The 27,870-nt window shown below is 36.6% G+C and overlaps 2 protein-coding genes across 2 annotated transcripts; both read left to right on the forward strand.

Annotated features, from left to right (window-relative positions):
• The first annotated feature begins 353 nt into the window (after nt 1-353).
• Nucleotides 354-5,226, forward strand: LOC145906945 (atlastin-2-like). The gene is made up of 11 exons (XM_082994397.1): nt 354-617; nt 983-1,120; nt 1,345-1,497; nt 1,612-1,668; nt 1,924-2,170; nt 2,228-2,406; nt 2,492-2,563; nt 2,902-3,096; nt 3,616-3,687; nt 4,964-5,026; nt 5,083-5,226. Exons 1-11 carry the CDS (start codon nt 354-356, stop codon nt 5,224-5,226), a joined length of 1,584 nt encoding a protein of 527 aa, XP_082850523.1.
• Nucleotides 5,227-23,556: 18,330 nt separating this feature from the next.
• Nucleotides 23,557-26,782, forward strand: LOC145905751 (fibrinogen-like protein 1). Its single transcript, XM_082993033.1, has 10 exons — nt 23,557-23,687; nt 23,858-23,977; nt 24,462-24,617; nt 24,727-24,798; nt 24,897-25,013; nt 25,109-25,188; nt 25,246-25,342; nt 25,771-25,867; nt 25,934-26,113; nt 26,483-26,782. Exons 1-10 carry the CDS (start codon nt 23,579-23,581, stop codon nt 26,649-26,651), a joined length of 1,197 nt encoding a protein of 398 aa, XP_082849159.1. The 5' UTR covers nt 23,557-23,578; the 3' UTR covers nt 26,652-26,782.
• Nucleotides 26,783-27,870: the final 1,088 nt, after the last annotated feature.

Here is a 27,870-nt window from a genome sequence, read left to right on the forward strand (position 1 = left end):
CTTATTCAGTTGTGTTTGTACAATTTTGTGTAATGTGCACTTGTGCGTTAGTTGTGTAGACCAGCATTTTCTGAGTTAAAGGTTTACGTTTTAATTACGGGCACACTTAGCAGGTAAGATTCTGTAAAATACAACTTTTGATGTGAATAGAGCCATAATGTTCGTTGAGAGCTGCAGGCAGGTTTGCAACCTGTTCCTACCGTATGGTACACTGATAATTCCTCATCGGCCGCAACTTATATCTACCGGTTTTGATCATCAACGTCGTTTTGTTACATATATTTTTAACTCCAAGTTGCCTGTTTCATTTTGTTGAAGTTCCAGAAGTTGAATCTAAAGTTGTTGCAGAAAAAATGTCACTAAAAAAGTTGTTACAACTTATTGTCATATACTGTCTGTTGTTGTTTTCCGTCTGTTTGGCAACGGATCAATTTTGCAACAAAGATGATGATAATTGTAAAACGGAACAGGACTTAAACTTGACAAGTATCATCAACTTTCTTGAATATGATGATGTTGCAGACAAACCAGTATCAATAATATCAATAGCTGGTGCTCTCAAGGGAGGGAAATGTACTTTCCTGAGTTTGCTTGCAATGTATCTTGATGCCAAACAGGTTAGTGAACCAATCGATTTTAAAAAACATTTGGTACTTCGTTTGTGGAATTTAGATCTGGAACACATTAGTCCCCACACTGTAAATATAACTGTACCATATGTTTTGGCACTCTTTTTAATAAGCCAGTGAAATTTCAACATTTAGGGCTCATATTGTGATTTCAGCATGAAAAAAAACTGGATCAATTTAAACCAAAGGCCCCATGGCAGACTGTCGATCGCGCACCGCATCGCTTATATGTTAAACTTAAATTTAGTTTACAAATAACCTTGACTTCAGGACGACAGATTTAATTCTTGGATTATGGCAATTTATTTTTAAGTTTTGCTAAATTATATCAGCCTAAAATTTTTGACGCATAGTCTGCTTCCTGGTGTAACGACGGGGAAAAGAAAATAGTTCAAAGTTTTCCGATCGGACATGGATCACCTGACAGAATGACAACTGGTATTGATATTTATCAACGTCCAATGTTTGTCACAGATAAACAAAAACGAAAGGTAGATTTGCCTTTATTTATATTATTTATTTAGGAGGATATTAAAATGCATATCTATAAAGCATAATAATTAATAAGTTTACATAGGGAATGGATTTACTCTATAGCTATTGTGGATGTTTTGTGATTGTTCTCTTTACAACATTGTAAATCTATTCCTTTAACTAAAATGTGATTTTCTTAAAAACCGTCCTGTAGAAGGCCTATACACTATTTTTTGTGAAGGTAGCAGTAATGCTGTTGGACACACAAGGATCGTTTGACAAAGATGGAATTGTAAAATTTGCAGACATTTTTGCAATCAGTACTCTTATAAGTTCCATTCAAATATACAACATCAAGGGTGGAATAAATGAAAATCATCTAAACCCACTTCAGGTGCTTGAATAACGTCATGCAAACATTTGATAAACGTCACACAATGCATTTATAAACAACACACGAATATTTGAAATATGAATTTGGTTATTATTTGGTACAAACCATTTGCAGGTTTTCGTATCCTACTCAGCAAATTTCAAGATGACGAAAACCGAAAAACATTTCCAGGTAATTTTGTTTTCGATTTTTAAATTCATCACGTTCACGCTTTTCAATATAGTGTATGTGCATACATGTAAAAAGCATGTTGAATCAGGTCGATGCTTTAACGTTGCTGTGTGTTTGTTTTAAACTGTTTTAATTAATATAAGAATAAGTTTTTTGTTTTATAAAATAACGTAATTTGTGGATGGAAAGTGGTCACATTTCATCTATTTATACAGTGCCTTTACGTAAAACAAAATATAAAAATTTTCTTTGCAGAAGCTTTTGTTTTTCTCAAAAAGAATGCCAAGCTATAAAGCGTACCCGCATGGCCTGGCAGGTGGTAAGAAGTATTGCAATGAAAAAGTACTTGATTACAGACAGAACGACGTCGATGAAGTTAAAGCTGTCCGTGACGGGTTGAAAAAGAGTTTTGATTCAATTGAATGTGTTCTGTTTCCTACACCTGGTTATGTGGTAGCTGGTGATGAACCACTTGGAGAAGGAGAAGATTTAAAACTCAAACGTAAGGTCATCTTTACTGCAAACACAATTACGTTATGCTGTTTTTAACATTTTTCAGATTTTTTGGAATCTTACAAAAAAGTCATCACCGAAGTTTTTCGAATGTTATTGGATCCAGTAATTACCAAAACAGAAATGGGAACAGAGCAAACTGGTAAAACTTTGGCACAATTGGTTAAAGAATATTCCAAAACCATTCGGGAAGGCAATTTTAATAAGCCAGAAACTTTAATGAAGGTAAGCATTTGTTCTGCATGCATCCGGGGAAAATAATTTGATGTCTTGGCGAATTCGAATAACTGGACTTCACTTTATGTTTCAGGCAAACTATCAAGGAAATGCTCACAATCTTGTCCAAGCACTTGTTGTTGAGTACAAAAAAGCACTTGAAGAGGTAAGTTTATGTCGCATAACATTCTACTTCTGCAACTCGGGTCATTTCAATTATTTTTAACATTTTTATTTTACCACAGCCTGACCTCATTAATGCGTTTAAACATTCTTAGTTTTTTGTTTTTACTTAATGTCGGATAAGTGCGCTAACCCGAATATCGAAAGCGAAAAATTAATGATAAGCCCAATTCCACACAATGTGATTGACAGCAGTGGTTATACGAAATACTGCAATAGAACTTGTGCACGAACAATCATCGAACACATTCCTGGTTACAAACCATTCCATCCAAAATACCGTCATCACAAGTAATATATTTCCTCATATTAAATGTACAGGTTTCATACACTGCGGAAAGTGAAACAGTCCTGCGGAATAAAAACGATCAATTACAGGAAGAAATTATGAAGAAATACAGTGACAGACTGAATGAAACCAGTTTTCCAACATCTTTTCTGGAGTACAAAAAAATCCTGATAACTCAAATGCGTCAATCGTTTGAAAATACTTTAAAAGGCTTTATTATGCAGAAGGTGAATTATATATAACTGTTTTCAGTTTTTGTTAAAAATGCTATGAACATAACAAGACTTATAGCACACAAAATACAGAACTTTATACAATAGTGAAAAAAATATCTAACAAGTAATGTCAGTGGAGAAAAAGCATCATTGTGTTACACAACCTCACACCACACACAAGTCATTCTAGAATGGAATCTTATGTAAGTAGGCAACGAATGTAATCCACCTCATGCGCAGTTCGGAGTGCATAACGTTCGATAAAGTCTTATACATGGACCTATATATCAAATTAATAAGAATCGTTCTTCTGGCACTTACATTATGAAAGTGTTTATTGTAACCAACGTTACATCCACCATCCTGCGAAACTCCCTCAGGGTTATGTCGCAACGATGATGCATCAAGCGCATAAAACACCAAAAACACAAACAAGAAACGTAAAACTGTAATGAAGGTCTACATGCAACCGGGAAATATAATTTTTTGTTTTGGCGAATTTGAATAACTTGACCTTGCTTTATGTTTTAGGCAAACTATGAAGAAAAAGCTCACAATATTGTCGAAGCACTTGTTGTTGATTACAAAAATGCACTTGAAGAGGTGCGTAACATTCTTCTTTTGCATCGGGTCAATACAATTTTTTTTTTATTTTAATTTTACCACAGCAAACATTCTTTGTTTCTGTTGCTCAATGTCGGCTCATTGCGCTAACCCGAATACCGAACGCAAAAATTAATGATAAGCCCAATTCTACACAATGTGATCAACAGCAGTGGTAATACGAAATACTGCAATAGAACTTGTGCACGAACAATTATCGAACACACTCCTGGTTACAAACCATTCCATCCAAAACATCGTCATCACATGTAATGCATTTTCTCATATTAAATGTACAGGTTTCATACACTGCGGAAAGTGAAACAGTCCTTCGGAAAGAAAACGATCAATTAAAGGAAGAAATTATGAATAAATATAGTGACAAGTGGAACTTTATACAATAGTGAAAAAAATTAGTAATGTCAGTGGAGAAAAAGCCTCATTGTGTTACACAACCTCACACCACACACAAGTCATTCTAGAATTGAGTCTTATGTAAGTAGGAAACGAAGGCAATCCACTTCATGTGCAGTTCGGAGTGCATAATGTTCTATAAAGCCTTATATGGACCTATATATCAAATTAATAGGAATTGTTTTTCTGGTACTTAAATTATGAAAGTGTTTACTGTAACCAACGTTCCGTCCACCATTCTGCGAGACTTCCTCAGGGTTATGTCACAACGATAAAGCATCAAGCGCATAAAACACGAAAACCGCAAGAAAAGCGTAAGAAAAACACTAGAAAAAGGGAATCGAAAACATTGGCACCGCTTGTATCGTCACGTGATCAGGTGTGTAACGGGGCATAACACTTACAACAAGTTGTTGTAAATATCTGGAAAATTAATGCATTTCTCCTTGTCATTCACGCAATGGTCGTTGTTGTGAATGTGGAATGTTTCCAGGAATAGACGTTTTGTGTGGTCCTCCTCCATCTCTAGGACTCGGACCTCGTCAAAGTTAACACGGTGGCGAGTATGGCAGCGAGTTTCGCCAGTGCTGTCCTCAAACCATTCTTTGCTCAGTCGCCACCTATCTCACCTTAATAATACAAGCGTGTGCGTGTTGTAAATTTGCGTGTTGTGAATATTTTACCTGAATAGCAAGGACTTTTATTCTCATTCTTTCCCATCGTTGTGACCCCAGGTTATTGCTATGCTATGATTGCATTTATAAACTTTGGCCTGTTTTTCATATTTATGTTGGGTTTACCTTGTTGTGGATTTGTTGGTAACAGCTCAGTGAAATGTAGCAAAATTTTGTTTTGTTTTCAGGAGAAAACTGAAAGAATAATTCTTGATAAAATCGAAATGAGATACAATCAGCAGGTCGAAATGGTAAGTCTTGGTCGAACGTCTGAAAATAAAATAAAAATTAACCACATTTTTCACAGGTATATTCTAAAATTTCTTTTAAATATATGGAAAACCTACATAAAAATGCCGTAAAAGTTGAAATTGATTACAATCCTGGAGTACCCGACAGTAAAATCAAAAATGTGATGGATGAAGTGTTTCAACGGCATCTTATGAATTGAGCAGCAAACGAGGGCATTTTTGAAACTGTTGGAAAATTTGTGGAATCAACCTTTAGTTCAATTCGACAATATTTATCTAAACGGAAGTAATAAAGATATTTTTAACAACAATCAATAAGTTACAGCAATTTTGTGTAGCTTATGATTAGATGATACATATGTATACTTGATATAGAAATGTAATCCCGAAAACAATTGAAAGTAATTTTTTATCGCCAAAATAAAACTAATGCAAACTTATCATTGTGACTTTAAAAGTAATGAGATCCTTTCCTTTTGTCTGGAGTCAACGCCAATCTAATGTTGTGAACATATGCAAGCAAATTGATAAATCATGAAGCTCAATCCAAACCGAAAATTATGGATTATGTAATGAGTAACGGAGTAGGATTAACCTAACCCCCCAGTTCTAAGGTCCATGTTTCTCAAAATATTTCCAGTAGAAGGAACTTTTTGCACTTGTTGCAAAAGTTTACACTACATAACTTTGCTGCGGTTCAGCCTGGAAATAAATTACCTGTTTTTCCTTCAAAGGCCTAATTGTAACGAATACATTTTTGTTACAATATTTTTGTTGAAACGATTTTATTATTGTGTTTACTATAACTAAGGAACTGAAGATGCTCACTGGACGAAATATATTCCAAACAACAGTCAGACTGATTCTGTTGTCGAAAGCTAGTGCTTTGTGTGCATATTCATTTGAAGCAATAACGTTTTATTTACTGTCCAAGAAGGTGAATTAACATTGCGTTACATTCATTGATTAATTAGTTTATAACCGACGTGGAAGATTGCGTCGTCATAGTAAACAGTATATATACGCCATCATATGTTTATCTTGTTTTGTAATCATGCACAACTTTGCATCACACCAAGCGCCACACTGTAACTTCTCGCTCATACGATCGGAATGTAAAACTGCTCCTACTTTCTAAATCTACGGAGATAAAATACCGGAATATAACCTTTTGGTAATTAATTGCTCAGGAAAGTACAGACTAAGTCAGAAAGCGGCTTTAACCAACATTACAGACCCGTTTGTCCTCAAAAAACAACAAAATCTATATTATGGAGGCAAGAGAAACCGTTCGTGTAACATCTGGGATAAAACTTTTTCCATGTCAACGTACCTAAGAAACGCATCTTGGTACGCACAATGGAGAGAAACCTTACAAGTGTACATTTTGCTTGAAAAGATTTAGCAGAAAAACAATTCAAATGCGCATGTTCGATTTCACTCTGCTGGGGAGAAACATTTTTGTTACGAGATTTGCAAAAAAAAATGCTTTATAATGTCTGCAGTAACCTGTTAAGTTAAGTTTAAGTAATCGAACATGCGCATTTAAATTGTTTCTTAAGTAAAATGTATCAGAAACCTGCTAAGTTAAGTTTGGAAACATCGGATTAATATTGATGCTCAGTGAAGAACCACATCTATAGGCCTACACTGAAACGTAAAGAAAGCAACATGAAAGCACGAATACGGAAAAACGTGGAACAGAAAACTTTCAAGTGCTCAGTTTGTTTGAAATCATTTACTGGAAATAGCAGCTTGAGGACACACATTCGGACTCATACTGGAGAAAAACCTTTCAAGTGCATAATTTGTTTGAAATCATTCAACGTAAAGAGCAACTTAAAAACACACATTAGGACTCATACTGGAGAGAAACCTTTCAAGTGCGCATTTGGTTTTAAAAGGTTTAATCAGAGTGGTAATCTAAAAGCACACCCTCAAACTCGTACTGGATAGAAACCCTGTGCACATTTCGTTCAATAGGGTTCAAACGCAAAGGCAATATTTACAAACATACTCTTATTTATATTGGAGAAAAACACTCGCAGCGATATTGGGGAGAAATAATTTAGAACTACGTCGAAAGCCAAAATTCACAGACGAATTCATACTGGGAAGGAACCCAGCAAGCGCAATCTTACTTCCAACAGGTTTGAGTATGGAAGGAGTCGACCCCAAATTTTTCTAAATAAAAAAACATGAAATGAAATGCATATGCTTAGCACCAAGAGTTTTCAGTATTTTCGCATTTAACCCAAACATTTTTGGAAGTGTTTTATTTAGTGTTTGCATAATACACCTAGGTAAATGGAAGCGGGTGCAGCAGTATCTACAAGGGGTGCAGGGACGTTGCTGAACAAGTGCTGAACGCAAACACCACGTGGATTCTAACTCCAAAAGTGCCAAACAATTTACAAACTAACTTTGCGACCTTTCAATTACAACACAAAATGACAAATAAAATAACATTATAGTATTAGTTACAAAAAGATAGCGACGGAGAAACTTTGTGCGACGACTATTTCTTTTTTCACCTCTCCCCATCTATCTCTGGCCAATATGTCTTCACTTAAAGAACGATATTTTTAGCAAAAAATATGTGATATGCACTGGATTATTGAATTGGTTGATTCGATTATTAATCCCAAAGCCGATTTGCCCATATGTCATTGAAAAGCGAAACAATTAACCCTAATAAAACATATTTCAGTGCACACGGCATGATTATAATTTGTTACAAAATGTCATAACGGTAAATGCACAATATGAATTTGATGCAGGGGGAGCAATATGTGTAAAATAAGCAGTATATATAGCAACCTGACTATGACGTCAAATAAATTTCCAACAGTGCATTAAATGCAATCGAAAAAAACGACCAAATGGAGGGCTCCACAGTGGTTCGTCTCTGTTGTTTGGTACTCAGTATAGGGTACCCAACGAATCGAAGTTGACCGAAAGGTACCACAAGGTAGAAATTAGTGTGGCCGCTAGTGTAAAAGCTAGGACAGGGCCACAGTCAACAGCTGCACTGATGAAACCTTACAGGTCGAAGAGTGTACACCCTGTCTGCAGTTCTTCGGAGGGTGCTGTGATACTATTTTCTGGGGTTAATTTAGAATTCCTAACATTCCTCTGAATGTAAGGTTGGAACACAAGCCCAAAATCAACATGTTAGTTTTTCCAAAACTACGAAGCGAACGGGCTATCGTCCTACCAGTTCCAATATTACCAACAAAGTCTATCATTTATACGTGTCGTTTCGTGTGGAGGCAAAGACGGATTCGTTGTTGCAAGAACTTTTTGGTGCCGTTTCGCCAGCACCAATGATTTAGTTCATGTATATTGTGCAGTGCTTTTGGTGAATTGCATGATACTGGTAATTGTTAACATTTTACAAACTTTCTACAGAATTTGATGTCTTATCTAAACCTGTGCTTGGGGGCGTGTTAAAATGTAAGGACCGAAGGAACTGGGTTTATTTAAAACAGGGACGAATTAATCGAATGGAAATTCTCTAGCCAGCAATAAAGCTTTATTACAGATTGTGCGAGCATTACTCCCGCCAGACAAAACTTTCTGAGCATATTCTTATCCAGATACGCACAAAGTGGTTCCATCACTTCTGCTAAACAAAAAGCAAACACACAACAAATTAAAAACAAGTAGGTAATCTTACAATTGGCGTCCATCAGTAACCTCGAAATCCCTGGATTTCAAGTAGATTTTACTGTTTTCAAAGTTACGACAGAAAGAATTCAATTATATCCTGTGATTCGTTTGCCTTTGAGTTTGTTGCACAATCTGTACTTGATAATTGGGTGGATCTTTTCATGAACATAGCGGCGCTTGGTCATAGGTTTTCCCTGGATCAATAGCATAAAGCGTGAAGTGGTTGGCACTAACTATGTTAATGTTCAGAACGCATTTGTTTATTCATATGGGTAAAATATGCAAGTATTTTTTGAAAATTTCTGCAATAATAACTTTCATATTGCTACTGGACTGATCGATAAGCGTCTTATAATTTGATGCATCATAACCCACTAGTGGTGTGGCCATTACTTTCCCCCTATGAGAGGTGCTTCGTCTTGTTTGCGAAACATGGTTGCAACCCCCACTTTTTATCGCTAGATCTTTGTTGACACTTTTCTGTCGGGAAGGATAGTAGAACTTTTCTCGGTTGTAAACTTTATAGGTTGCTGACGTCAGTGCAGTAAAAGTTGTTGATTTCCTTCTCGTTGTGCTGCACATATGTGGATATGTATATAAGTAAGCATCTCTGCAAAACTGTTTCCAGTCACGTATACTTAAGAAGTAGATCGACACTGCGTTTATTAAAACAGGAACGGTTTAAACGAATGGAAATTATCTAGCCAGCAATAAAGTTTTATTACAGATTATGCGAGCATTATTTTCGCCAGACAAAACTTTCTGAGCATATCCTTGTCCAAGGTGCGCACAAAGTGGTTCCATCGCTTCTGCTAAACAAAACGCAAAAACACAACAAATTGAAAACCAGCATGTAATCTAAAAATTGACGTCCATCAGTATCCTCGAAATCCCTGGATTTCAAGTAGAATTTAATGTTTTCAAGGTTACGACAGAAAGAATTCAACTATATCCTGTGATTCATTTGCCGTTGAGTTTGATGCACAATCTGTACTTGATTATTGGGTGGATCTATTCCTGGACATATTGGCGTTTGGTCTTAGTTTTTTCTCTGGATAAATAACATAATGCGTGACGTTTTTATCGATTGTGCACATTTATCAAATCAACCTAATTGTTTTTTACCATGCTATGACATTTCTGTTTTATATGATGTGAATTTGTTGGTGTGTAGCGTAAAACTGTCAGTAAATATGGGAATGATGTTTCATCTGTAAACAAATTCTATTTGATGTTACGTGTCTGTAAAACAAGCACACCTGTCAAATGAATTTGTGCTATTCCGTGGAAGAGAAGTTCTGTTCATTTGATATGAAACGTGTGCTTAGCGGTTGCGCAGAAATGTCATCAGAAGAAGCCATGCTGTGTCGTTTGAACTAAACAGAAGTGGGAAAAAGAGTTTGGCGAACAATAAAAGGCATTGGGCAGAGCGTTATAAACTTTTACTGCTTACGTTACTCGCTCCACGAGTTTGGATTGTTTTCCTAAAGTAGTAAAAGATAGTAGTTTCACCGTGTTGAGTTTTTTCTGTAATTAAGAGTAGATGGTTGGCACTTGATACGTTAATGTTCAGAACGCATTTGTTTATTCATATGGGTAAAATATGCAAGTATTTTTTGAAAATTTCCACATTGATAACTTTCATATTGCCACTGTGACTGATCGATAAGCGTCTTCTAATTTGATGCATCATAACCCACTAGTAGTGTGGCCATCACTTACACCCTATGAGAAGTGCTTCGTCTTGTTTGCGAAACATGGTTGCAACCCCCACTTTTTATCGCTAGATCTTTGTTGACACTTTTCTGTCGGGAAGGATAGTAGAACTTTTCTCGGTTGTAAACGTTATTGGTTGCTGACGTCAGTGCAGTAAAAGTTGTTGATTTCCTTCTCGTTGTGCTGCACATATGTGGATATGTATATAAGTAAGCATCTCTGCAAAACTGTTTCCAGTCACGTATACTTAAGAAGTAGATCGACACTGCGTTTATTAAAACAGGAACGGTTTAAACGAATGGAAATTATCTAGCCAGCAATAAAGTTTTATTACAGATTATGCGAGCATTATTTTCGCCTGACAAAACTTTCTCAGCATATTCTTGTCCAAAGTACGCACAAAGTGGTTCCATCGCTTCTGCTAAACAAAACGCAAAAACACAACAAATTAAAAACCAGCATGTAATCAAAAAATTGACGTCCATCAGTATCCTCGAAATCTCTGGATTTCAAGTAGAATTTAATGTTTTCAAGGTTACGACAGAAAGAATTCAACTATATCCTGTGATTCATTTGCCCTTGAGTTTGATGCACAATCTGTACTTGATGGTTGGGTGGATCTATTCCTGAACATATTGGCGTTTGCTCTTATTTCTTCTCTGGATCAATAACATAATGCGTGACGATTTTATCGATTGTGCACATTTATCAAATCAACCTAATTGTTTTTTACCATGCTATGATATTTCTGTTATATTTGACGTGAATTTGTTGGTGTGTAGTGTAAAATTATCAGTAAATATGGGAATGCTGTTTCATCTGTGAACAAATACCATTTGATGTTACGTTTCTGTACAACAAGCACACTTGTCAAATGAATTTGTGCTATTCCGTGGAAAAGAAGTTCTGTTCATTCGATGTGAAACCTGTGCTTCGCGGCCACGCAGAAATGTCATCAGAAGAAGCCATGCTGTGTCGTTTCAACTGAACAGAAGTGGGGAAAAGAGTTTGGCGAACAATAAAAGGCATTTGGCTGAGCGTTATAAAATTTTACTGCTTACGTTACTCGCTCCACGAGTTTACATTGTTTTCTCAAAGTAATAAAAGATAGTAGTTTCTCCATATTGAGCGACCCTTGCTGAAACTGAATTCATTGCGTTGTCTCTTGCGTACTTTTTTTAAAGTTTAATGGTTGGCACTTGATATGTTAATGTTCACAACGCATTACTTTATTGATCTTTTCTGGGTAAAATACGCAAGTAATTTTTTGAAAATTTCTACTTTAATAACTTTCATATTTCCACTGTGACTGATCGATAAGCGTCTTATAATTTGATGCATCATAACCCACTAGTGGTGTGGCCATCACTTACCCCCTATGAGAAGTGCTTCGTCTTGTTTGCGAAACATGGTTGCAACCCCCACTTTTTATCGCTCGATCTTTGTTGACACTTTTCTGTCGGGAAGGATAGTAAAACTTTCCTCGGTTGTAAACTTTATTGGTTGCTGACGTCAGTGCAGTAAAAGTTGTTGATTTCCTTTTCTTTGTGCTACACCTATGTGGATATGTATAAATGAGCGTCCTGCAAATCTGTTTCCAGTCACGTATACTTAAGAAGTAGATTGGCTTCAATTTGGTGCATAGAAGTGTCATTCACAATGTTTGATGTGTGTCTGCCTGGTCTACTAAGAAAATATTCCGCGTCTTTCTTTCAGGATATTTTCGTCACATTCATTTAAATCAAATTGGCAGACAAACATCAGGTTACATGGCATCCAACAGCAAGAGCATGGATAGTGTTGATCAGATTGAAAGTGAGAAACCATCGAGTTCTGAAGGTAAACCATTGGACAGGAGTTTATGTTTAAAGCAAGAAATTTCACTGGTTCTGGATCTTACTAAGGTTAGGAAAAACATCACAGACAGATGATTTCAACCTAACTTTTTCAGGACCATCTGTAAAGGTCGTTTTAATTGAAGCAAATATTGTAAACAGCAATGTTGGTGTAATGGGCAATATCCAACAATTTTTTGGGGATCAAGGTGAGAATATTGTGTGCGAATGAAAATTTTCACTGGCCAACTATTGTGTGTAAAATAGGTTCTAAAACGAGAAATTTATATATCATTAAAAAACCATTGTTTAAAGATTTGTGTGTGCGGCATCTTACTGAGAACTAATATGCAAATCACATTTTAGTTGGGTGCAAAGTATCTGGAGTTAAATGGTCTAAATAAAAAAGCTAGAATGCTGTTCATCATAATGCTGGTAAACGTTTCGAACTCATACAGTGTTCATCATTTTAGTACAGTTAAACATTAGGTAAAGGAAATATAATGTGAAAACAGAGTTTACGTTCAGCCTATAATCAACGTCTCGAACAGTTAATTCAGATTTGCGAAAGATAACGTTCCAGAACATTGTGGAGGCTCTTGAGCAATTATGCACAGTTGATTGACAATGTATATTATTTGACGTTAGTCACTACGTAACAGTGACAAAGTTCGCAGTGTGTGAAGTGCCAAGGATTTCTACTTTGTATAAAACCTTGACTTGTTTTTTGCAAAGCACATTATAATAATTACTGTTTGTCAACAGTAACGAAATATGTGCGCTGTGCAAGTGTGGATGATCCACAAGTAAGTCACGACATCTCGATATCCATGAAAGTTACATTTAAAAACAAAATGATGTGTATTTTGCGCAAAAAAACAACTGCGCAAATAAACAATACACAAAAGAAATAAAATTAAATGGGCACCGATAAAACAATAAAGATTCAGGCACCCATGTTGCACCTGCTTGCAGATAGCGATGCTTTCATTGGTAGTGGCGCAAGTGTATGGCTGACGGTGTGACACAATTTATTTTTCGTTACCGTCGTCCACGCTGCTTTGATCATGCAACTCACAGTATAGGCTAAAAGCAATATCGCCACAAATGTTTTGTAACAACTGAGATTATCCAACACCCAACAAGCACAGTTGGACAATATGCTAAGTGCAACCAACGTCTATATAGAACAACTTAAATCATTGCCGCGCAACAGGATTAGTAAACACTATTGTACCTCCCGTTGTAAGCAGATCTAAGATGCACGACAAATTTTAATTTTTTGATCTCTCTACTTAACAAATTAAAAACCTAACACTTTACATCAATTGGCAAAACATAACACTTACGATTTACATTGTTGCGCGCTCGCCACAATAACACAGATCACTCGGCAGAAAAGAACGTTTCGAATTAAATGACACTCCTACGCAAATATACCCAACCCTGTAAAGAAAACATTCCTGGCTTTATTTTTATGCGATGTATAATGCTATTATGTGTACATTTTGTACTAGCCCTTGCTTTAACTAGAACCACTTTTAGTGTTATGAGTTCTAAGAGTTATAGTTATATTGAAAGTGGTACATAGAAATGTCGCACTTGTTAAAAAAAATATATATTTCGTGCGTATTTTTCCAGGTGAATCGAGAAAAGAATGTCTTGATGCAGGTAATATTCTTTCATATACTTTTTGCACAAAGACTTTTGTGATGAAGTTATAATAAGCCATACTTTACATTGTTGCTGAGTGTCCTGTTTTCAGATTGTATCAAGAAAAAGTTACGACAAAGGGCAAACCAATTTGCTGGAACCATGGACCACATAATCGAATTAAACAATAGAGTTGAATTTGGACTTCCACTATTGACAACAAAATCGCACACAAAGGAAAATGTTCAAATCGCAAACCTATTTAAAGAAGCAAACAAACTTTCGACATCCAAAGCTCCCATAAAAACCTCTAATGATGAGGCAAACCAAATATACAGAGAAAACCATGGAAACGTAGTTGGTGTTATAGGTCAGCCTGGTATCGGAAAAACAACTTTTACAAAAATATTTCTTAAAGAAGTTCTGAACAAAACGATTCTACCAGAAACCACATTTATATTTTACATTCCCATTAGATTTATTGACTTAAAAGAAAAGTGTGATCTAATCACACTTTTATTTCGGTACTACCCAAATATCAACATCACAAAACCACAAAAAGCAAACATTGTACAAAAAATTAATGAAGATTGCAATACATTGATAATTTTGGATGGTGTTAATAACATTAATTCAATTTTATACAAACAACATCCATTAATAGATTTGTGTCAAAAAGCGCAACCAATTTCTATAATTATAAATTTATTAAATGGCAACCTACTTTCTAATGCCAAAAAAATAGTTACTTCTACACAAGAGGATTTATTTCAAATACAACACTTCACACACAATCATTTAATTGTCGAAATTTGTGGATTTAGTAAAGAAACTCAAGAGGAAATTGGCAAACAGGTTTGCGGAGACAAATATGCAGAAGTTCAAAACAAAATTCAGCAAAGTGCAGAAATTGGTCGTTTTTGTTACATGCCCCTTTTTTGCATTTTAAGTCACAATTATTTTCTGCAAAATTTAAATGCTGGGTCTGTTTCTGTGACTGATATCTTGTCACATTACTTATATCGCCCAGAAAACAGTGAAACAAAAGCAATAGCTACATTGGCATGGAATGGAATTACCACACGAAAACATCTATTTACTCAAGAGGATCTAGAAAAAGCAGGGGTTGCCATGTTATCACAAGATATTAGTGTACAAGTCTTACATTGTCAAACGCTTTGCTACTTTTGTCACTTTATGTGGCAAGATTATTTTGCAGCTCTTCATTTGGTCTTTTTTCAGTCAACTAAGGAATTTAGAGAATCTGTTTCCAAATTGATGAAACACTTTTCACAAAACCAAATGATGTTTACGTTTTTTTTGGGCCTGTGCAAAAGAAGCGATGAAAATAATATAAGGAATCGTGGAATAGTGGAAAAGAAAGAAATTTTGTTTTCTCACATTCCAAGTATATTTGTTGCGTGCAGATGGGCAAGTCAAGCCCAAACGGAAGAAGAAATTAAGATCATATTTATGAAGTTTCCCAAATACATAAATGTACAAAGTGCCACTGTATATCCTCATGATGTTACCAACTTCTTCTATCACATTAAAAAAAACGAAATGGTTATTGACAGAGTGTCAGGATATTTTGTTGGAAACGCTTTGAAATTGTTCATAGATAAAGTAAAAGAAAATAAATTGGAGGTAGATATTGGTCAGAACCTTTTGAAAATGATCACAAATGTTTACTTGGCCATTCATGATTGTAATATAATGCATTGTGTCAGGACATAAGTAACCTAAATGAGGAAAACAATCATCAATTATATCGAATCTTTGTCGCTATTAGATTTGTAAGCATCGTATGATTTTTGTAGATTGTAAGTATTGAACTCCCACAAGACAGGTCCATTTTTGAATTTTGGAGTACAAGGAAAATTGAGGAGGCTGGGTTGCCACGCTACAATTTGCCGTCAAAGGAGTTAAATTCTTTTCCTAAAATTTTCATGGAAGCTAAACAAATTACACAAAGGGTAAACACATTTTCTGGTCATTCTTGTTTCTTCATCGTTTCAACACCATACACTGCAACGGCAATGTTTATTTATGTGTTTGCACTAATCACCTAGTTGCAGGTTTAAAAGCATTTAATTCAAATCTGGCGAAAAGAACCCTACTGGGTGATCAAATATAAACCTGTCAATATGAATTGTTTACAGGCCGAAGCACGTCTACCGATGGAAAGCATGACCAACGCTATTGATGCCATTCGATACACATGGTCTACTATGGAGTCGTATTATCCAATAAAAGTTTACAATTTGACAGATGTTGATGTTGTTTTAAAAGCTGTCAAGAACGCCACAGAACGCCACAAACTTTGGGTGTGTAATAAAGTATATATTATTTAGAATTTTTGTGCTTTTCAAAAGCTTAACATAATTATTTTACCTGTAAGAACACAAATGGAAGTACAGATCAATCATTGAAAATGTGCATATCTTAACGCAACAAACAATCAAGAAGTAGTTTTTTTCGAACAAGCTACAGAGTTTTGCAAAATGCTTTCGGTTATTGTACATTTGTCAGACATAAAAAACACATGTTTTGTAATTTTATAGGCGCTTGTTGTTTTATGTTAATATGAACACAAAAGTTAACATAAAGTTTTAATTTTTTGCAAGTAAAGCAGACGATTCGCTAAAATGTGGTCAGATTGTGGACTCATTACTATAGTTTGTAATATAGTTTGGTTTGCTCAAAACTTTGTTAATGGTTTATAAATGTTGCGTTTCGAAAAAATGTGAACGCCATTACAAGTCCCTTGTGGGTATATATCCACATTTTTCAAATCACCAGGGTAAAGTTTTGGTTGCGTAGATTCCTCTCATTGTCTCTAATTGCAAAATTGGTAACCATGGACTCAAGCAAATTGCTAACTCCTCTGTAACAATCAAAGAATTGGAAATGGTTGATTGTGGAATTACAAAAATATGCGATGACGTGGTGGATGCTGTGAAACGGTGGAAACCATGGGTAAGGGCATAACATTTGGATTTTTTTTGACTGAGAGCTGTTTTATTCTAGTAAAACTGATATCAAAAAAATCATTGACATATAAGCCAGCTACACTTCTCCGAAGCAACAAAATCAAGCGATAAAAAACAATTAAATCTCTGTTATTTTAAACTGTTTTTATTTAGTTGCTATTGTTTTTTACAGCTGATTGATTTAAGCTACAATATGATCGGTGACGATGGTGCACGACAAATTAAAAAAATGATGCGAGGTGATCTTGTCATTAAATACGATCACTGTGGAATATCTGATGAATGGATTAAAAAATTAAAAGCTCAACAAAAGAAACAAAAGTAAGTGACTTAGAGTTGTCACTAAATACTAAAAATATTCAGGAACATTACAATTCTGTTGCAGTAATTGCTGTGTGATGTAAGTTTTCAAGAGCAAGTTAGACATCAACATCCAAACATCATCAATCGAACATTATTTTTTAGTGCTACGTTGTACAAAAAAATATTTTATTTTTTCTTGATAGTCACTACGCTAACAGTTATTGTATGCTTTTTGTACCGATTTTCTTGTGTTGTTGTGAATTCTTCTGTTTTTAATTGTACGCATTTCTAGGCGTTTAGTGGGTAAATCAAACCACAAGCTTATGTACAAACATAAAGAAATACATACTCTGTAATCAGCCAACACTCATCAAAATCAATCGTTTTCCGCTGTGGTTCCGCACAGTTTTGTTGACATTACGCTCCTAGGTCTCACATCTCAAAGATCGCGCTGGAGGTGCGCTAGATGCCAGAGGTGTGATATACCGCATCTCCTGTGGAGAATGCGAGAAGGTGTATATTGGCGAGACGGGTCGCGCCCTACAAACACGGTTATAGGAATATCAACGATATGTCGTCAAGCTCAAGAAGATTACAGGGACGACACTGTCGCAACACGTGGCAGAAACAGGAAGTAGAGTTAATTTTGAAGATACAATAATTTTTGGACGGGGAAGATGGCAGGTATAAGAGAATGTTTATGACACCGTTCTGTGGTCCCTGGTAACTCGTTCCTTGTTGGAGCATTAATTTTTTGTGTTCACCTCCCCGATTTTTTAGCTTTTTCGCCCTTTATTCGCTCTTTTTTCGCCCTTTTCCCGCGTGACTATTTATCGCCGTGTTAGTGTTTCAATTCATTTGTTCTGATGAAGGTCTGTTGAATAACGACCGAAACGTCATACATACAAGTTTTTTTGCCAGACGAGCTTTAAATTATTGAACAAGAAAGTCTTTCAGTGAAGACTTGTTCCGTTCCTTCCACACGCGTAAACAACCGTCGTTGACTTCTTGAGAAATGCCTTTAGCTTGCTGAAAAACGCCTCTTTCGGTGGTAAACAACGCAAGTTTAACTTGGCGACTTTGTCGAGAAAATCTCACGGGAAACACTTTTGAATTCGAATGATTTCAAAAACTTGGCGTAGTTCACATTCGGCGCAGTTTAATTTCTCGCATCGAGAAGAATAAATCGCTTGGTTTAAACACGCAGGAAGTTGTTGGCTTTCTTTGCAACGAAAGTGATATTATATCTTCTTGTAACGATCGTATGAACCTTTTTCGCGACCTTGGAATATCGTAGCGAGCCGAATTGTATCCAATCACGAGAATGTTTTGCAGATAATATAGAAAATCGTTTCGCAACCATTAATATGGATGTTCGCCCAACCAATGCAAACGCATATCAGTATTCGACCCAGGTAATCATTAAACCTGTCTACCAACTTTGTTCGTTTCAAAGCCTTCAAATAACTCGAGTAAATCAAACAAATCAAGCTCCTCGAGCAGCTGCGATGTTTTATTTGAGCGCGCCTCAGAATATGCGGTTGGCCGGCGTTGCACGGAATGCAGTACTGTGTGCAGCTCGCAAGCATATTTAGTAATGTAATCGGTGATTTTGGAGTGTTGCGACAAATGCAATGAAATCATTCAAATGTAGTAATTATGGGAAACGCGTACTACCTGAAGTCGCTCAGTGTAACGTTTCCGCGGACACGGGTTTGCTTTTTTGATGATAAGGCTTTGGACAGCCAAGAATGTTTAAAGCGTCATTGTATTGCCCATATATGCGGAAAACATATTGTCATATTACAATGTCGACATAATCTGAAATAAAGCGACAAAATATTGCAGCTGCAGAGAAAACGCGCGCCGATGGGTTTACAGAACACATTGCCTCAATAAGCTTGTGCATCAAACGTCGGAAATACCACAGTATTCTGGTAAAAAAAATGTCAAAATCTTTGACTTGAGGGACGACGCGGAGCGGGGCATAATTAACGCCCATCTGCGATTGCGTATTACGAGTGAAAGGATAATCAAGCGTGGTACTTAGTGAAACATACATTTAGCACGAGGAAAAAAAAGACTCGCAGAAACCATCTGCACAGCTCTCGACAAAACATCATGACGCATTTATTTTGAGCCATCGTGATGTCATTAAAATCATGACGCGATTTAGACTTCGTCTGAATCATGCAGGAAGCAATTTCACTGCCATTAAAAAAGAATTGGGTTTGCAATAGCCGAGATCAAACAAGCGCAGGTACGCCGAGAGAAAAAAAAACAATAGGACAAGGGCCAGGCCAGGGAAATGGCTAAAAATAGTGTCTCACTCTTTCTCCGCTCTCTTTCCGGTTGAGTGAGAACTGTATCGTACACGCAATCAAGACCGGAAAACAGAGAGTATCTGTGGGTTTCTCCCTAAGACATTTCGCCAAATTAACTCAACGGTAGGTCCACTTTCGGGTCTGCCACGACAAAAAAAGCGAAGCGATTAAAACGAAAAAAACTATAAAATCTGTGCTCTGCGACACGCCGCTGTGGCAGCAAGAGAAGCGACGAGTGACTGCACTAATGGTGTTAGTGGCCAAAACGCAAAAGGTGGAGGGAGCAAGGGCAGTGACGTAGAACTGCGTAAAGGCGACAACGCACACAGAATACAGAAACAGTGACGGAAAAAAGAGAACAAAAAGGGTTAAAAACCCCAAAAATGGTCATTTTAAGCGGGGCAAAATCATAGGCTGAATGTTTATTGACGCCTTGAGGTCGTTAAGCCATTTATTTTCACAAATATTAAAAAAGGACCATGGAAGGTTCTTGGAGGAAAATTACCGCAAAACAATGTGCAATGTCTGGTTTCTTTTTAAATATGATGGGGTGTTTATTCTGATAGTGTTTTGCTGATAGTGTTTTGCAAAGGCTGATTCCTGCAGTTAAATTTCTGCCTTTTTTCTATTTAAGATGCATACATAGGGAAGGAAAGAGTACACCGTCCTGTCTCATAATCCGAATGAGAATCTCAGACATACAGAAAGAAAGTCTCTGAGATTCTCTCATCTGTCACCGTTATACTACTGAGGTTGTAATACAATAGTGCTTGGCTATTTATGGTAAGTCAAGATCGTTGCAAGTCAAACCAAACCTGCATTAGAGAGACCTATGTCGAAAACCTGTCTGCATTTTACTCTGAAATGACTTCCATTTTTGTTTATTAAGCATTTTGTAATTAGTACAGCAACCACTGCTAACTTGTACCAATATATTTCCTCTAAACTTGTCGGTAAATTCCTGCTTAATCTTTACTACAATCACGTGGTTTATGAACTGCTAGTGACGTACACGCACGCGATAAGAGGTAAAGAATATATTTTGCTGTTGTACTTCTGTGGTATTAAAGTTTTGCTGTTGTTGTTTCAGGTTTCTAGACTGCAGGTAATCATGCATCTTATAATTGCAAACAATGTGCAAATACTATTTGAAAAGTCCTCGTTATTAAAAGTGATGAAATTTGTTACAATTCACCCAATTTAATAATATATAATGGTATATTCGACCTTACGGGAGTTTTGTAAATTAAGCTCCTGTTTGAATTGTCTATTTCGTCTTACCTTAACTTGCATATACGTATTCTGCAATAATGGCTTTATAATTACGACAGAAAGAATTATGAAAGATAATAAGGAAACAAAGGAGGAAGGAGTAATTACTATGACGAAATTGCAACGGTTGGGTTGCGAAATTTCTGTTGGCGTTTAAACCTGACAAACAAAGAAGTTGAGTAAATCTTAACCACCTGAATGATTGTTTTGAAATTTGTGAGTGATTATACTTAAACTATGTAGAACTGCAGATGTTTTGTTCTAACACCTACGCAACGTTAAGCTCTCAGTACCAGGTGAAGTTGATTTTCAATGCATTCAGATTTAGGACAATCAGATACGACACCCAACAAAGTTTTTGAGATAAGGGTTTGTTGAAAAATGTGAATTGACATGCAAAAGATGTTACCTTATCAAAACTTCGAGATTTGTTTGTAAAAATTACTTTCATTGATGTGGACATCAGTCACAATAATCTGTCTCGTCCTACAAGTACTCATCAGTGTGGTAGTGAACAGTCGCCCTGATGAGACTTTATAGGTCAAACAGTGAGTACACCTGCCCGTATCTCTCAATGATGTTCATAGTTTGTACATGTTTAAAAACCGCCGTAACAACACGTTTAGTCTGTGTATTTCGCGTGTCATAAACCGTGGTATCAGATTGCTTATTACCGCGTACCTTGCGTTGCGTGTTTCAATTTCTGCGGAAAGTATAAAGAAGGCTTGCCGCATGGTAGGCTTAACGTCAAATATTAATGACTTTTTAATGGCTTTAGAATTAGACACGCAACGCAAGGTACGCGGAAATGAGCAAGCTGATACCACGGTTTATGACACGCGAAATACACATATCATTGAGAGCTAAGGGCAGGTGCACTCACTGTTTGACCTATAAAGTCTCATCAGGGCGACTGTTCACTACCGCGCTGATGAGTACTTGTAGGACGAAACAGATTATTATGACTGATGTGCACCTGAATGAAAGTAATTTTTACAAACAAATCACAAAGGCTTTCAGAATAAGTTAGAGGAAGTTATGAAAGATAACAAACAAGCAATGGAGAGAGCAGCAATTGATCTGGTGAAATTACAACCGCTGAGTTGCATCAGGATTTGTTGTCGAAAGTTCTTAACCTTTTAACAGTTTGTTGCTGATGCTGCCAGGCATATTACTTGGTAATGTAAGGCTCTTCTGGCAAAAAAGAAAAACTAGTTCGGACGACGTTTCGGTCGTTATTCAACTGACCTTCATCAGGACAAATGAAGTACAGCGCATAACACGGCGATAAATAGTACAAAAAATAAGGGCGAAAGAAGCACGAAAAAGCGAAAAGAGCGCGAAAAATCGATACCGGGGTCTAACATATCCCTGAGGTCCTGACATGAGGTTTAATCAGGGGGCGTGTCGCGCAGACCGTTTATCAAATTACGATAAACAGGAGGAAAAATTTTTTCCTCTTATCATTCAGGGCAGATTCATGTGAATTTATATACAAAGACTCGATAAACATATCTTATATCTGTCATTCTCCCTGTCCAGAAATTTGGTATCTTTGAAATTAACTGCGTGTCCTGTTTCTGCCACATGTTGGGACAGTGCCGTCCCTGCAACCTTCTTGGGTTTTCTGACATCCCGTTGATGCTCCTTTAACCGTGTTCGTAAGGCGCGACCCGTCTCACCAATGTACACCATCTCATACTCTCCATATGGAATGCGGTATATTACCCCTCTAGCAACTAGCGTACCACCAGCGCGATCTTTGGGATGCGATACCAAAGAGCGTATAGTGTAACAGCTGGACGCTCGTCCAGCAGTCTCTTCAATGTCTCTGGAAGTCCTGGAAAATATGGCAAAACAACCACACCCACGGTGGGAATTTTGTTGCACTTAGGCAGGGATGCAGGATTTCGGCGCAGAAAGGAGCTTGGGTTTGATAAACGGTCTGCGCGACACGCCCCCTGATTAAACCTCATGTTAGTACCTCAGGTCGCTGTGCGTTAGACCTCGGTATCGTTCCCTGTTGATGCGCGTTGTCAAATTCTTTATGCCCGCATCCACGTTTTTTCGCGCTCTTTTAGCTTTTCGTGCTTCTTTCACCCTTTTTTGCTTTTTTACTCCTGACTATTTATCGTCGTGTTATGCGCTGTACATCATTTGTCCTGATGAAGGTCAGTTGAATAACGACCGAAACGTCTTTTGAACTCGTTTTTCTTTTTTGCCAGAAGAGCCTTACATTACCAAGTTCTTTACTTATTTCAACATTAAGATTTGTTCGTAAAACATTACGTTCATTCGTGTGCTAAGAGCTATAATAATCATTGATAGCTCCAGACAGGTGTACACACGGTTTCTATTAATAGATCTTACCAGTAAGGATGTTAACTGTGGGTCAATACGTTAGATTTCGCACTACCAGGGTCACAGATTTCCACTTGGTGGAACCCTTCGGTCAACTTCGATCCGTTGTGTGGCAAACAGGGCATCTAACAACAGAAACGAACGAAGTTAACACACAATTTTTTTCCAGGAAAACTTGTTGGAGAAATGCAGTTTTCACTTGTTTCAATTGCTGTCTTGTTTCTTTTCTTCATTCAAACCATATCTGTTAAAGGTGAGTGTAACATGGCAACGAAGACCCCAGAGGTCGTTTACAGTAAACGAAAATTGAAATTTGCGACAATCTGTGCAGTCATTCGCGCAGCATATTTATAACAAAAGAGTGACGTATTTTCAGTTACATGCGATACCAAGTTCTCAGATCTGAAACATTCAATAACTAGGATGATTTGTCCATCAAATTGTTTGGGGAAGGATCAGGAGTTGTGTGGAAGCAGGGTTTACTCCAAGGGGCCAATTTGTCTGGCTGCTATACAAGATCAACATATTGACAGTAAGTCAACTATTTAACTAAAAATATTAACACATTTTGGATTGGTTCTGGCCACTTTTCAATAAAACCTTAAATTAAATCAGTTGTTCTAATTAATTGTACGATGATTCTATTGCTTTCCGCAAAGAAACACGATCAAATGAAGTACGTCAAATAATGAATCTTTGCAGACTCCGGTGGTGTTGTTACCGTTTACAAAGCAAACGGAAAGAAGAAATACAACAGTGGTGAGAGAAATGGTGTGTCCAGTAACTCGTGTGGACCAAGCAATGTTTCTTATTCCTTTAAAAGTAAGTTATTACAGTAGTGATGACGAAACGAAAACCTATAGCGTTAAAAAAAGGATTTTGTGAATGTGCATCGCAATATGGGCCAGTTCATTTACGGAAAAACAGATAATTTAATAGCAAACAGTTTATTATTAATGAACAGTTCACTTAAATGATAAACAGTACATATATTGATTAACAGTTCATTTAATGATAAACAGTTCATTTAACAATAAACAGTTCATTTAACAATAAACAGTTCATTTGACATGATAAGCAAAGTTGAGCCAATAATATAAATTGCGTAAGCTGCAGGCAGATGGCCACTGTTTCGACCTAAAAAGTCTCATCATTGCAGTTGGTGTGACTAACAGACGACTTTTCTGACCAAACGGCCACTGATGAGAGATTTTAGGTCGAAATAGTGGCCATCTGTCTGCAGCTTGCACAGTACATTTTATAATAATAAAGATAAACTTGAACTTCTCCAACCGCGACATTTTAGTGACTTGCACAACTACTGGAAAGGCGGAAACGGAAGTGACGCAAGTTGCTTGCCCTCCTAAATGCAAAACGTCACCAGTTTATCCATACGGGAAGGATTTCTATCACAACAACTCATCTGTCTGTGGAGCTGCATTAAGAGTCGGAATTATCACAGGTAAGAAATTAAGCTATGTAGGCTATTATATTGTGATGTAATTAAATATTTGTTTTGAAAGAAAACTAAATAAAACCAGGTGAATAAACCTGGATTAATTTTGCTTCAGATGGAAATGTTGATGTAACATTTTACCAGAAATCTAATGATGAAAATCTGATACAAGCTTTTACTTCTCTCGGTGAGTTTTTCTTTAATGCTTAAGTTGGAAACGCATCAAAATGCAATCAACATTTGGAAGTAACTGGTGTGTATTTTCCCCAATTTTCAAATTTTTAGATGACATAAACGAATGTGAATTGGGACATCGATGTGAGAATAATGCAACGTGTGTTGATGGAATCATGCAATATTTCTGTGTTTGTTCCGACGGATACATGGGAAAATTCTGCCAAGGTAAAAAACACACTAATTTGTACAATCTGTACACTTAAGTGGACTATAAGAAATAAATTTAATGAGATGTATACAAAAATTATGCTGTCATTCAGAAAAAGTATATTGCTGGTCACAAAAACTTTCAGAAGGCCGTATCGTAGGAACAGATACAATTTGCGAGGACGGATGGCTGGTAAGTCTCATAATAGATGGAAAATGTCAGTTTGTTCATATGTCAGTGAAATACCAGGTTTTCCAGAGAAGAATTGATTCCACAGAAAGTTTTAATCGTACTTGGATCGAATACAAAAGCGGGTTCGGAAGTTTGTCGTCTAGTTTCTGGTGGGGTGAGTGCATATTAATTATGGGTGTTTATGAAATCATGTTAAAATAAACAGGTAAAAAGGTACTGGTTTTATTTTGTTTACCACATTTTTCCCCATCGAGGTCATGTTGGTAACTCTTATTTATTTATATGGCATTCAACATTGTTTCAAAATGTCCTTCCTTAGTGTTCAGCGCAAATCACGAGTATTTCGAATATTTTTATTTTTTGCGAGCGAAGGCTGTTGTGAGGCCTGTCGCGATGTGTAACGTATCAAATTCTGACAGGCTGACGAATCGTTTCAAACTAATCCACACCTCAAGCCAATCAATAAGATTGGTTGCACGCGTGTGATAATATTTCAATAGTTTTGTGCTTCGTGTTTAGGAAAGGGCATTGCGTGGGAAATATTGCAATTATTAATATATTAAACAACTCTGCATCTGATAGGTTTGGAAAATATTCACCAGGTGACTTACAACAACAATTGTTCACTTCGAGTAGATTTGTGGGATTTTAATGAAATTCATAAATTTGCTGAATACAAGTAAGAAATTAATGAGAGAACAATTATATCAACAAAATATTAACAAACTTTTTTTTATGTTTAAAGATCATTTTCGGTTGGTCCAGAAGCTGATAATTATCGTTTACACGTTGCCGAATATGAAAAAGTTTCCACTGCTGTTGATTCCCTCACAAACATCACAGTCTGGGCAAATGGTCGTCGTCCACCAGGAAACCATAACTCCGTCGAATTTTCGACATTTGATTCCGACCACGATTTATTGGAGTAAGAAAAATTTTTTGGCGTTAAAATTCGTCGACAAATTGAAATAAAGTGGGAAGATTGGTTTGGATCGGATTGGTTTAAGTAACAAAAACTGTCGTCGATCAATATTATTTTACCAAAAAGCAAAAGGAGCTTTAAACGTGTCCTTTAATTTAAATTAAAACTGATCATGTCTCGTTTACTGCAACATTTGATTCAAATCATGGTTGGAGCATTGTTTGATCATGTCTCGTTTACTGCAACATTTGATTCAAATCATGGTTGGAGCATTGTTTGATCATGTCTCGTTTACTCCAACATTTGATTCAAATCATGGTTGGAGCATTGTTTGATCATGTCTCGTTTAAAGCAAAGCATTGTTTTCTCCAGGCAAAATTGTGCAGCAGACAGAGGTGGTGGTTGGTGGTTTCAGGTTTGTGGTCTCTCAAATTTAAACGGACCCATTGTACGAAAAACTCCTGGACTCGTTTATCTTCGGTGGGGAATGAAGCTTTTCAGTACTCCATGGAAAAGATCCACCATGAAACTTAAATGCTGATAAAGTTAATGAAATATTTCTCCTGATTAAACATGTAACACGATGAGTGCGATGAATTGACTTCCTTGAGAAACGTTGTTTATTTTAAGTTTTACCTGTACATAATTTTATTACGATAATCGAATAGGGTTGCGGTTAAATTTGACGCCTTTCTGTATTTCTTTCTGCATATTGATCATGCAAATATATCAAGTACAACAATTTTCTATCGGTTTGTCCAAGTATTTACTAAACAAAAATATCAGCAAAACATTTTCAAGTTAGCCCCTATCTGAAACATTTTAATTTATTTGCATTCACCAAGAACGACTGCTATGTGGTACCGAACGCATTGGTACGCCAGATAATAAGAACATGGGGATGTGATCGAAACCAATCTGCAAATCTCTACTGATTGGTGCCTAGATTGACCGAAAGGTACCACAAAGTGGAAATCTGTGCGCCTGCTAATCTACCAGCTATCCCTGTGCCACCGCCACCAACTACACTGATGAGACCATGCAGGTCGAATCCGTGTGTACACCTATCTGCCATTGTTACTTACTTTCGCATTATATTAAATCGACGTATATTTTCGTAAAGTGCATGCCCTTGTTTCGGAATAGCTTATTAAAGTGCATGTGACACGGAAAAATAAAACATAATCATTAATAAATTAAAAGATGGTCATAACTTTAAAACATTCTTGTCGAAAAAAGTAGCTTGATACGGCGAATTGTTTCTGAGATACAGCTGATCAAAGTCGCATTTTCACCGTTGTGAACGAAATAGTGCAAAAGCGAGATTATTGTTACGTGACTTCATAGAAGGTGCTTTGGTTGTGCGAGTGCTGGCAGCAAGCCATATGCCTAGGAATGGAAAACATTGTGAAACTGGCTTAGTATAGAAACAGGAATCACGGATTTCCTCATCATTTTGAGTATAAAAAACTGGCCCATATTGTGCCAGAAGAGCAATTCCGATTAATATAATATATTGACTCGCAAAGACAAATCTGCCGGTCAACGATCTGCCCAGGCTGATTTTTGAAGACGTTTTTAACATTTTGTCTATTAACCACGCTTTCGTAGTAGTACGCACTGACCCAACAAATGTCAGGTAAGTTTAATGTTAATCTACTGTCATTTCCCATCAGATCAAAACTTGATAAAACTCCAAGTGTTGCAAATAGCGGAAGAAGTAAAATTGTGTAAGTTTAACAAATTAATACAAATACCAT

Source organism: Ascidia mentula, chromosome 6 (assembly GCF_947561715.1).
Source record: "Ascidia mentula chromosome 6, kaAscMent1.1, whole genome shotgun sequence".
In the NCBI taxonomy this organism is placed as follows: Eukaryota; Metazoa; Chordata; class Ascidiacea; order Phlebobranchia; family Ascidiidae; genus Ascidia; species Ascidia mentula.

What these genes read in the sequence shown, in the direction of transcription:
- LOC145906945 (XM_082994397.1), top strand. Translation starts at nt 354, where the DNA reads ATGTCACTAAAAAAGTTGTTACAACTTATTGTCATATACTGTCTGTTG. An exon ending in AAACCGAAAAACATTTCCAG is followed by an intron (nt 1,669 to 1,923) that starts GTAATTTTGTTT and finishes TTTTCTTTGCAG; the next exon opens with AAGCTTTTGTTTTTCTCAAA. An exon ending in ACAATCAGCAGGTCGAAATG is followed by an intron (nt 5,027 to 5,082) that starts GTAAGTCTTGGT and finishes CATTTTTCACAG; the next exon opens with GTATATTCTAAAATTTCTTT.
- LOC145905751 (XM_082993033.1), top strand. Translation starts at nt 23,579, where the DNA reads ATGATTTGTCCATCAAATTGTTTGGGGAAGGATCAGGAGTTGTGTGGA. An exon ending in CATGGGAAAATTCTGCCAAG is followed by an intron (nt 25,014 to 25,108) that starts GTAAAAAACACA and finishes GCTGTCATTCAG; the next exon opens with AAAAAGTATATTGCTGGTCA. An exon ending in TCCGACCACGATTTATTGGA is followed by an intron (nt 26,114 to 26,482) that starts GTAAGAAAAATT and finishes TGTTTTCTCCAG; the next exon opens with GCAAAATTGTGCAGCAGACA.